A 12,112-nucleotide genomic window follows, 5' to 3' on the forward strand; every position below is an offset into this window, starting at 1 on the left:
GGTTCTAGGACCATAATCCCTGTCCCTCTGGTCACTGTTGGGGAGGCAGGCCGTGCCCCTCGTCAAGGCCCAGCATCGGGTGTCCTTACGTGAGATAAATTATTCACTCCTTGCCCCTCCCCCGGAGCTGCTTGTGGGGGTTGCGTACTTATCTGCTCCACTGCCCTTAACACACACACACACATACATCTCCTTTACTTGCTTTTTCTAGCAGCTTATGAATAAAACAAGGCACCAAGCATACGCTCACATCCCCACTTCAACCATGCTCCTAAATGGAACAATCAGAGTTGGGGTTAGCCAGCAATCTTGCTAACTTCCAGGCCCAGCCTAGGTCTTCGTTCTCGCGGTTTCTGGTTTCCCGAAACGGAAACTGGCTTCTTCAAAAGGTTGCCGTCGTTGTTGTCGGCCCCGCCGTGTTTGCGTATAACCAGCGTGACCGCAGGCCGTATCGGGTTACGCCGACTGCAGGGAGATGTGGTGTGTCTTTACACGTTACCCGCCTCTTCTGTGTGTCCTCGGCATTAGTTTGATGCCAAAACTCACACTTTTTGTCTTTTCACAGCCTTTCATGTCACCGCGGTACCCGGGTGGACCCCGACCCGCTCTCCGAATGCCAAATCAGGTACAAGGAACACCTTTCTTATTTAACTCCAAGCGGATCGCCTTTTAGTCATGTTTTATGGTGTTCAGCCTCCAGGTGGAATCCCGGGCTCTCAGCCTCTCCTGCCAAACAGTTTGGATCCAACGCGACCGCAAGGTACAGGAACTTTTTAAAAAAAAGATTGCTATAGATTACAGTGCCTGCGACACCATAAAAAATCTTAAATAGCATTATTATGTGAATTAAAATCATATTTTGAGACTAGTTGACTATACACAACAATTTGGCAACGTGCTGATGATGAGAAAGAGTCTTTCAATCTGCCGTTTAGCTACTGTTGTCATTATGGCGCTCTGGCGCCGCCATCTGGGTCATGACGTCGGCAGAGTAACGATTTCAGCTGATTTAGAATTCAGCCCAATGGAGGAAAAAGATTCAGAATGAGGAAAATGCGACACAGAGTAGCAAAATGTCATCATTGTTTTTATCTCTCTACTCCAATATTTTTACAGGATATTCTTTTTATCTAAGTATTTTTCCCCAATTGCTAAATATATTGTATTGTCTTGACAAATAACAGTCTTGTGCTAAATTGAAAGCATTTATTCAATATGACAGGGCTAAATTACTGTTTAATGATAAAAACTGCCGACTTCTTAAACCTTTCAAACGGTATTTTACGCCACCGTAGTTAGTCCAGCTTTTGCCATTTCCCTTCCCCGGCTTTGGAAACGGAGGAGAGAGCTTAAAGGAGGCATGAGAGCTAAGGGACACGCTAACCCGAACCGAACTGTTCTTCCAAGTCTCTTCCTCGCCTTTCGAAAACGAAAAATCACACAAAACTACCCAAACTCATGTCGCACATGGCGGCGGGGGTGATTGTCTTCACCGATCGGCCAGCCCCCGGCGGCAAGCAAGTTTCGGCTTGTCATTCTGCTGTGGTCCCGGCAGGCTGGCAGTGCTTGTCGCCGGGGACGCAGAGGGGAATGAATGCTGAAAATGGCTCATTCTCGGTGGACAAACCGGCCGACGTCGGAGCGTGTGGCTGCCCAAGCCACGTATAGCGCTCTCCAGGCGGGCACTTGAAGAGGGCCAAGGGGGCTGGAAATCGAGACACAATCGAGAACCGGAGACTAGAGCGGGAGGCTCCTCGGGCCCAAGCCGAGGATAGCGCTCTATAGGCGGGCACACCTTTATCAGCTGGCGACCGTCGTGTGTGACAAGCCGCCGGTCATCGGCCAAGTGGCCTTCTCAGTGGAGCATTGTCACCCACAAAATGCAAGCCACTTCCTTATTGAAACGTTTGCCATGATCCCAGTATTTGACATAACATAAAACGTAGCTTAATTTGTCATCTGTCCAATGGTCTCTAGATTGCCGGACTTGTTTTGGCCATTCTTGGCAGTGAACAGGATCTTTTCGAAATCCAAAAAGCCTCACAACACTCTCCCTGGTGTAGCAACAAAAGCCTACAGCACATTGGGCTGGCGTGAAGCAAAAAATTAAAGAAATAATGCGCAAAGTCAGCTGAATCGGCACACTATAGTAATGGCTGTATTGTGAAAATGATTAGTCCGCTGTCATCGCATTCGCCTACTTCCTCAATTAAGACTCTGGCCGGAAGTCACTCATTTTAATGGCGCGGGATTAAAAAAATTCAATAAATATATGGATCGCTTCCACATACATCCAAGCGGTCCATTTCATTCAGGAGCATGAAATACCGCGTTTAATATGAAATAAACATGCTTTTTTGAGTCACAGGCACTTTAAATTTCATTTAAGTTTTTGGGGTGCTTGCAAATTTTGTGTTATTAACTTTTTGGCTGTCATTGAGGACGACAGCTTTGCACTTAAAATGAGCTGTTTATAAATTGACCAAACATTTGTCGGAAAATACAAAAAGAAGGGGGAAAAAAACTATTTTGGGGAAAAAACTATTAAAATTAGAAAAAGAACGCTATTTATAAAGGAATATAATGGAGAAAAATATATACAAAATACTTATTTCAAAGTAAAATTAAATACAAATAAATAATAACAAACAAAAAATGAAAAACTCAGTAAACAAAATATTCAAACAAAAAATTTGGAAAAAATTGATTGTTAAAAAGAGTAAAAATTACACAAGTAAAAAAATATACATAATGATTATAAATGGCAAAAATATACGCAACATTGGGATCTTGCATTATTCCAATATTTAGCCATACTTGTGGTTGGGAAGGTATTGGGGCAATGGAATATAACGTCATGTGCATAAAGGCAACTAGTACAAAAATATTTGCTTTAGTAATTATTGTCTTATTTTTAAAATTTGCTGATAATCGTCCAAATTAAGGCTGCATGACAAAACTATCCATTGAACAATACAGATAATTTGCTTAAAAGACAAATATTTTTCCATTTTATGGTCATTTTTACCCTCCTTTTAATCCCATGAGGACTCAGTTGTTGAGTATGGCCCAGGATGAAAGAGGTCTGTGGAGATTCTATCTGGAGATTACAGCCACAGGGTTTGAACTAATGGGATTAGGACACAGCCCAGTCTGCCGCGTATTTCAATTAGACTTTGGGAGGAGAACCATATACAGAATTAACGTGCGCTTTTTTCGCTTCCTTTCAGGGCATCCTAACATGGGCGGTCCAATGCGGATGAACCCCCCTCGAGGAATGGCAATGGGCCCACAGGTACAACTACCACGCCCGCATGCACGCTGCTGTCCCCTTGAGATACAAGTGAGTCAATTTAGAGTTTGCTACCTGTTAAATTGGACCTCTTTTGTTTATCTCACAGAATTACGGCGGCATGAGACCTCCACCAAACTCCATGGGAGGCCCTATGCCAGGAATGAACATGTACGGTCATTCACATGTTGTGCTAGACATGATTGGGGTGATCCCTTAATCATGTTTCATTGTGTCATTATAGGGGTCCAGGAGGGAGAGGGCCGTGGCCGGGACCTAACGCCAACTCAGTGAGTCACCTGCTTTTATACATTACAACCTAATGAACAGTTGGTAAGACAAATTTATTTGTACAGCTAAAGTCACGACAAGGTAATTCAAAGTGCTTTAGCTCGGCCCGCAGCGCCGCAAATTGGTGTTTGGCGGTCTTCATCGACTCTGGGTCGGTTTTGCCTATGCTGAGTTGTAATTGTCTGGTTTCCCCCTGCAGATAGCCTACTCATCCTCATCTCCAGGCAATTATGTGGTGAGTTGACAAAAAAAAAAAAAGGTTAAAAATTCCCGTTACATGATTTTTTTCCTAATGTTATTAATGACTAAGAAATAAAAAGAAAGAAAAAAAATACACAAAATGAATGAATAAAAGAATATCAAAAAAATTTTAAAGTAAAAAAAAAAAAAAAAAAAAAAAACACGAACAAAATAACATTTGCACATCCCCTGCTGTTCCCCTACCACAAGGTGTCCCTCAAGGTCCGGTACTCGGCTCCCTCCTCTTCATTCTTTACATCGTCCCCTTGGTCAGATAATCCCTAAACATGGACTACAATTTCGTTGCTATGCAGATGACCAGTGGCGCAGAAGTGTTAGGGAGGGAAAAAGGTGTTTTGGTAGTATTTTTTAAAATAAATCAGTAAACAAAACATATTGAAACAATAGCGTATTTGACTTTGGGAATTAAATATATATGTTGAAAATGTTTTTTTTTTTTTTTTCTTAATAACATGGTCACCACCTGACACCTTGCTTACTACCAGATCAGGTTGGATAAGGTGCTCTAATGGAACGAAAAAGAACAGAGGAGGTGTTAACATACGGCGCAAAAACAAATGAGCGATTTTTTTTTCTTTAGAAAAACAGTGAAATTTTCTAAAATTCAATTCAAGGTAAAAAATGAAGATGATTATGATAGTTTATAATACTCCCCAGCTGCAGATTTAGACTTCAAATAGTTTGCATTTTAGCCATTTTATTGTTTGTTGTTGCTGTGCGTGCAGAGCGCTGTTGGATTTTCATGTGCAATTTATTCGAGTATTGTGAAAAGTGGGTGTTAAACCGCTGCTTAGGGGATTTTTTAGTTTTCAAATGTGTTTTTGTGTCATTGCGGCATCTAGCTGCGGGGATTTTCATTATAATAAATGGACGCTTTTATTTTCAATACAAAATCGCCAACACACACTGTAGTTGAAATAGAACGCTGGCTACGTATTGTAGCATAGTAGTTGTACGTAAACTATCCAGCTGGCGTGTGTATTTCCATTGTGCACGCCTTGTATGGATAAAAAGCGCGAGCATGCCAAAGGGCTGTTTTTGGATGGCAAAACCAAAATAAGATGCTCAGCAACCCCTGCTGTGAGTGACTTACTTCCTTGGCCTCTTCAGATGACGTCCAAACCTATACATCTCCACAAAGACCCAACCTAATCTACACTTCACAACTGTCTCAATGAAATTAAATCCCGAATGCAAGCAAACTATCTTCAATTTAACAGCGACAAATCGGGTAAAGTCATCATCAACCCTGCAGCTCTCATCAAAGGCTGTCACTTTTCCCTCACCTTCAACAACTGCACCCTACACACTCACGCAACCTACGGATAATTTTTTTTATACTCAACTAAGATTTGACCACCACATAAACCATATCACCAGAACTCCCTTTTTCCACCTTAAAGAACATAGAGGGTCTTTGCCTCTCCCTCACTTCTGCTGCATAAACACTCATCATTGCCTTCATCCCCCAAGACTTGATAAATTAAACAGCATTCTCTGTGGTTCTCCATCCAAACTCCTCAATAAACGATAGAAAAGTGGTACCTCTACATACGAAGTTAATTCGTTCCAGGACCTTGTTTCTAAGTCGAAATGGTCATATGTCAAGAAGGATTTTCCCATAAGAATACATTGTAATTCCATTAATTCGTTTCACCGCCCGAAAACCTACACTAAATCCTTAACAAATACTGCTGTTACTATTGCAAATAGAAATTACACATAGCAAAACAAATAAATTATAAATAACAATCTGAATAATAATATAATAATAGTAATTATAATACCTGTTATAATGTAAAAAAATAGGGTTCTAATTAGGGCTGCATCTATCAAATATTTTAGTAATCGAGTAATCGACTGAAAATTCTATCGATTAATCGAGTAATCGGATAAAACATATATATTTTTAGGTGAAGAGCAATTATAAATATACATGAGAAAACAAGACATTAAACTAATATTTAACCATTTTCAGTCAATCAATGTCTTTATTTTCGATGTACATGGTTGAAAACAGCCAACAATTGCATTTCAGATGTAACTAGAATTAAAAAAAAAGACTAATTCACTGCTTTCACTCAAAAAAAGTTTTAGATCTTATTAAAAAAAAAAAAAAAATATATATATATATATATATATATATATATAGAGAGAGAGAGAGAGAGAGAGAGAGAGAGAGGCTATATATATTTCTTACCTAAGAATGCCATTACGCTTGATAACACATATCACTTAAAAGTTAGGTGTTTTTCCCACATGTTTCAATTGAATTTCTATTTGTGTCAAACTATTTTTAAGTTCTAGTTAAGTTTTAAGTTAGTCTAAACTGTAAGTCCTGACAGGATTTTGAGTTTTTCCAGTGTTCAAAATAAATGTATGATACCTGCTGTATTGGAGCACATGAGGGACCAGTGCTACTCCGTGTTTTATCCAGCAATGACGACTGAGCTAAAATTGACAGTTAGCATTATTATGTCTTTATTTTACACCCTCATCACTCTACAGCGCTATGTTTTCACAGATTAAAGCCTGTATGTAAGACACGTTAGCCACGCATCGACAGTGGTCATAATTAATAGAAACCTAGCCCTCAGCAGGGCTAACGTTACATGAACGAGTGACAGTTACGTTAAACTTATTTATTAGCGCTTAGAAGTCTACTGCTTTAAGATAGCGCCTGTTTACTAACGCCGCTGACTATCATTTCGCATCTAGTTCAACATACATGTGATCTCTATGAGACGCATCAGACGCTACCTGCTACCACCGTAGCATCATGCGGGCTAGTTTTTAGCAACGTCGGCTGCAGTAAGTTTAAAAAAAAAAAAATTTATTTATTGCTTCTTCCTCTACGCACGTGACATCAGCGCGTTGTCCCGCATTAAAAGTAGTCCGGGCAAAACGTGATGTTTAGAGCTGGCAAATTAAACGATTACTCAAGGTGTTTAAAATTACCTCGATCAGTTTTTAAACTCGAGTTACTCGAGTTGCTTTACTATTCGTTTCAGCTCTAGTTCTAATGTAGCGGATGTGTTTTTGTGTGGTGTACCTGAACGCACCATATTGCTGACGTGACGGTGAGATAGGTGCATTAGCGTTTTTACTTTCACTTTTCATGTTCTGTTGTTGGCGTCAGCTGCGGCAGACAGTAGGCGTGTTGTGTAGCACAAGTTCTGAAATAAATGATGAAAAACCTGATGTGGCTGGCGATTTCTTTGGCGATGTTACAATAATAATAATCGTCACCTTATAAAGAACAGTGAACAGAGGACGGGGGAGGACCGTCGAGATCGTAGACATTCTACAGCTGTATTGTCGAGCCAGTTTATGGACACGCACATATTTTTCTATCATTTCCATCTTCATTTCAATGGTAAGCATCCCTTTTTTCACCACCTGCACCAACATTCTTGGAATTCGTGTTGATTTCTCTCACAAGAAAATCCGCAGTGTGTCCGTCTTGCGGAAAAACAAAGAAACTAGCGCTGTCATAAAAAGTCGTATTTCGAGCATGTCGTCGGATGTAGAAACAAACAGGGAGTCAAATTTCACATCGGATGTCGAAAAGATCGTGTTTCGGAGCGATCGTATGTCGAGGTACTCCTGTATATCCAAAACTGCTGCATGCAGTCTCACCCGAACCCGCTGTTGCAGGGGTATACAACTCCGATCCTCGAGAAACCCATCCAGCTTGTTTTCCATGTCTCCCTCCTTCAACACACCTGACTCAAATAATGGTGATCGTTATCAGGCTCCTACAGAGTTTGCTGATGAGCTGATCATTTGATTCAGGTGTGTTAAAGGCGGGAGACATGAAAAACAAGCTGGATAGGGGCTCTTTAGCACCGGAGTTGGTTACCCCTGCGCTATGGAGATCACATAACCCCTGCCCTTCGCGACATGCACCCACTACCGATCACCCACCACGGTACAGTTTGAAATCATCCTACTCACCTACAAAGCACTGAATAACTTGGCCCCTTTTTACCTCACAGACATTCTCTGTCACCACACAACATCTAATAGAAACATCCTTGCACTGACCCCACAAATAACACACCGAACTTGAAGGACAGAGCATTCTCCATTGCTGTCCCTTCCCTATGGCACTCACTCCCTAAACCTAACCTAAAAACTGACTTTTAAATTATAATTTTGTTTTTTTTTCATTGCTTTATTGTGCTTAAGTTGTTTTCTGGCTTCTTTGTTGTACAGTGCTGGCCAAAAGTATTGGCACCCCTGCAATTCTGTCAGGTAATGCTCAATTTCTCCCAGAAAATGATTGCAATTACAAATGCTTTGGTAGTAATATCGTCATTTATTTTGCTTGCAATGAAAAAACGCAAAAAAGAATGAAAAAAAAAATCATTATCATTTTACACAAAACTCCAAAAATGGGGTGGACAAAAAATATTTGCACCCTAAGCCTAATACTTGGTAGCACAACCTTTAGACAAAATAACTGCGAACAACCGCTTCCGGTATCCATCATTGAGTTTCTTACAATGCTGTGCTGGAATTATAAACCATTCTTCTTTGGCCAACTACTCCAGGTCTCTCTGAGATTTGAAGGGTGCCTTCTCCAAACTGCCATTTTCAGATTTCTCCACAGGTGTTCAATGGGATTCAGGTCTGGACTCATTGCTGGCCACTTTAGAACTCTCCAGTGCGTTCTAGTGGTTTTTCAAGTGTGTTTTGGGTCATTGTCCTGCTGGAAGACCCATGACCAGCTTTTTCACACTGGGACCACCTACATTATGCTGCAAAATTTGTTGGTAGTCTTCAGACTTCACATTACCATGCACACGGTCAAGCAGTCCAGTGCCAGAGGCAGCAAAGCAACCCCAAAACATAAGGGACACTCCGCCATGTTTGACTGTGGAGCCCGTGTTCTTTTCTTTGAAGGCCTTGTTTTTTTCCTGTAAACTCTGTTGATGCCTTTTCCCAAAAATCTCTACTTTTGTCTCATCTGGCCAGAGAACCTTGTTCCAAAATGTTTTTGGCAAACTCTAGCCTGGCTTTTTTTATGTCTCTGGGTCAGAAGTAGGTTCTTCCTGGGTATCCTAACATAGAGTCACTTTTCATTCAGACGCCGACAGATAGTACGTGTTGACACTGTTGTACTCTCGGACTGCAGGACAGCTCGAACTCATTTGGATATTAGTTGAGGTTCTTTATCCACCATCCGCACAATCTTTCGTTGAAATCTTGCGTCAATTTTTCTTTTCCGTCCACATCTAGGAAGGTTAGCCACAGTGCCATGGGCTTTACACTTATTGATGACACTGTGCACGGTAGACACAGGAACATTCAGGTCTTTGGAGATGGACTTGTAGCCTTGAGATTGCCCATGCTTCCTTACAATTTTGCTTCTCAAGCCCTCACATTTCTTTGGTTTTCTCTATGCTCAGTGTGGTACACACAAGGACACAGGACAGAATTTGGGTCAACTTTAATCCATTTTAACTGGCTGCAAGTGTGAGTTAGTTATTGCCACCGCCTGTTATGTGCCACAGGTAAGTAACAGGTGCTGTTAATTACACAAATTAGAGAAGCATCACATGATTTTTCAAAGGGTATCATTATTTTTGTCCGGCCCATTTTTGGAGTTTTGTGTAAAATGATAACAATTTAAAATTTTTTTCATTCTCTTTTGTGTTTTGTCATTGCAAGCAAAATAAATGGAGATATTTCTCCCGAAGCATTTGTAATTGCAATCATTTCCTGGGAGAAATTGAACGTTATCTGACAGAATTGCAGGGGTGCCAATACTTTTGGCCAGCATTGTAAATGTAAAGTGTCTCTAAGAATCTGTAAAAGCACTCTACAGATAAATTGAATTATTATTATTGCATTGACAGCATAGTGACTTTGGATAATCATCACTTTACAACACTTAAATTAAGGAAACACAACAACCTTCCTACTGTTTTTACGGCTTTAATGATATTTCATAAATTAAATCATTAGCTGCCATTGACGGAGATAGAAGTCCAATCCATTTTGACTGGGAAGGAACGGCAGCAATCATTAACCAGTTAGTGATACTCAAAACAACTTATGTAAGTGAATATAACTTGAATTATGGCTAGGTACTAAAAATTTTAAGTTAACGTGACTAGTATGACTTTTTTGTTTTTTTGTTTGTTTTAACCATGTCAGAAGTGTACTATACTTTTCGTGAAATATGTTCTATCGCCGAGCACTAACTCTAATTCATTTGGCTGCCAGTGACACCAGTGAATATTGAAATATAAACTCATATAAAATAAGAGCTAAATTATGATGATGTGCTTTGATGTGTTTAAATTTGGACCTGATCACTTCACTCCTTATTTCAGGGACCCCCAGGTGGTGGAGGTCCACCCGGAACTCCCATCATGCCCAGCCCAGGTGGTGCGTCACCTACCTAACAAACCCAACCCATTCTCACTCCATCCTCCGTCTTTCATATACTCCCCTCACCGTTCATTTCTCATCCCGCCTCAATCTTGCATTTCACCATTATTTTTTTCATCAAAATGCAATCTGTTAACGTAGCTGATTTGTTTGCTTTGCTTAGATTCGACCAACTCTAGTGAAAACATTTACACAATGATGAACCCTATTGGACCGGGAGGCAACAGACCCAATGTAAGTCACGTGGAAATAAATACAACTGTTGCACCAATACCATTTTTTGGCCGATTCCCTTACCCAGCTGTATCATAATGGCCAATGCCGATACTGTACCGCTACCATGTTTTTTTGAAAACATACATTATTTTTTTTCCTTTTAGCACTAAATTACTGCGTACTCACTTGAATGCAAAATAATTGGTAGCATTTTTCTGCTTGACAACCTTTGTGCCGACCATGTATAGATGACAATAAATGAATTAATTCCTCTAAAACTTGAAATGCTCTCAAAGGCCAAAATGTTTAAAAAAAAAAAAATAATAATAATTATGTTTGTTTATTTTGGTATCAAGCCGGATGCTTGTATTTAGTCAACAGTCAGTGCCAATAAACCACATTAGTACATTAGCTTAGCCTAAGTGCAGATCACTTATGCTAGCAGAGGACACAAGTTCGCTCACCTGTTTTTCCAGTTTTCCCTCCTTCTAACAAAGCTAACATCAGTGTTTAAAAAACTTCAAATCCTTGCTGGTATTACCATTTCACATGAACATTTATCCACAGTAAGGATAGTAGGAAGTTTGCTGATGTGTTGCCCTAAGTTTGAGCGTTGTAGGTGGTAATATTCCAACGTTACTGTGTGGTCAGTGTAAAAACACTTCATTTTTAGAGCAACTCTGGCTCGTCTATCACCGCCAATGGCGTGATTTAACAGCAAATTGTTGGTTTTCTGCCATTTGCACCAGTTCCCTATGGGACCCGGGCCTGACGGGCCGATGGGCGCTATGGGAGCCATGGAGCCGCACCACATGAACGGGTCACTCGGTGCGTTTTCTATTCTCATCCTTGTTATGTGCTCGTCAAGTGCTCTTTACGACACAAGTATGGTGTGCTTTCACAGGGTCTGGAGATATGGACGGCTTGCCAAAGGTGAGAACCTTCACTTCCAAACCTTACCTACTTGACTTTAGGGCTGCCACAAATCAGTATTTTATTAGTCAACTAATCACCAATTATTTTTTTTGATTGCTCGATCAACCGGCTCATATAAAAATCACATTATTTCCAGTCATATTACCGTATCGGCCCGAATATAAGATGGTGTTTTTTGCATTGAAATAAGACTGAAAAAGAGGGGGTCGTCTTATATTCGCGGTCTAGACATTAAAGTGCCTGTGACACGAAAAAGCATGTTTATTTCATAATACACGCGGTATTTTATGCCCCTGAATGATATGGGCCGCTTGGATGTGTGTGGAAGCGATCGCTATTTTTATTTAGTTTTTTTAATCCCGCGCCATGAAAATGAGTGACTTCCGGCTTCGGTCTTGCATTGAGGAGGAGGGCGCTGTGACGTGGACGGTAGAAGACGTCCTCTTCACGCTACAGTGTACTGTTGTGTATGAGGACGAAGGATTCAGCTGATTTTGCGGATTAATACGTTTATTTTTCGCATCACGCCAGCCAAACGGCTGCAGAAAAATCATTCTGTGTGGGGGAGAGGCGTATGCGCCTTTTTGGAGTTTCAAAAGGTTCCCATTCACCGTGGATATTTACTGTGGGACCATTGGACTTACGAGGAAGTGAGTAAACATCTTGTTTTGTATTATGTCAAATACGAATACAGCGATTACAAAGTAAACACTA

The 12,112-nt window shown here is 40.6% G+C and overlaps 1 protein-coding gene across 4 annotated transcripts in view; it reads left to right on the top strand.

Moving 5' to 3' along the window:
* zgc:110158 (uncharacterized protein LOC553590 homolog) overlaps positions 1–12,112 on the top strand; it is a 93,163-nt gene that overhangs the window by 67,463 nt on the left and 13,588 nt on the right. For 3 of the 4 annotated variants that reach the window (XM_057858784.1, XM_057858786.1, XM_057858787.1), the window contains 10 exons: positions 566–625; positions 694–760; positions 3,231–3,295; positions 3,402–3,463; positions 3,537–3,582; positions 3,783–3,818; positions 10,189–10,243; positions 10,410–10,480; positions 11,212–11,290; positions 11,367–11,395. In XM_057858784.1, the coding sequence (XP_057714767.1) occupies positions 566–625; positions 694–760; positions 3,231–3,295; positions 3,402–3,463; positions 3,537–3,582; positions 3,783–3,818; positions 10,189–10,243; positions 10,410–10,480; positions 11,212–11,290; positions 11,367–11,395 (570 nt within the window). The remainder of the gene's footprint in view (positions 1–565; positions 626–693; positions 761–3,230; positions 3,296–3,401; positions 3,464–3,536; positions 3,583–3,782; positions 3,819–10,188; positions 10,244–10,409; positions 10,481–11,211; positions 11,291–11,366; positions 11,396–12,112) is intronic. The other variant, XM_057858785.1, reaches the window with a different exon arrangement.

The sequence above is a fragment of the Corythoichthys intestinalis genome, chromosome 15, assembly GCF_030265065.1.
Source record: "Corythoichthys intestinalis isolate RoL2023-P3 chromosome 15, ASM3026506v1, whole genome shotgun sequence".
Lineage (NCBI taxonomy): Eukaryota > Metazoa > Chordata > Actinopteri > Syngnathiformes > Syngnathidae > Corythoichthys > Corythoichthys intestinalis.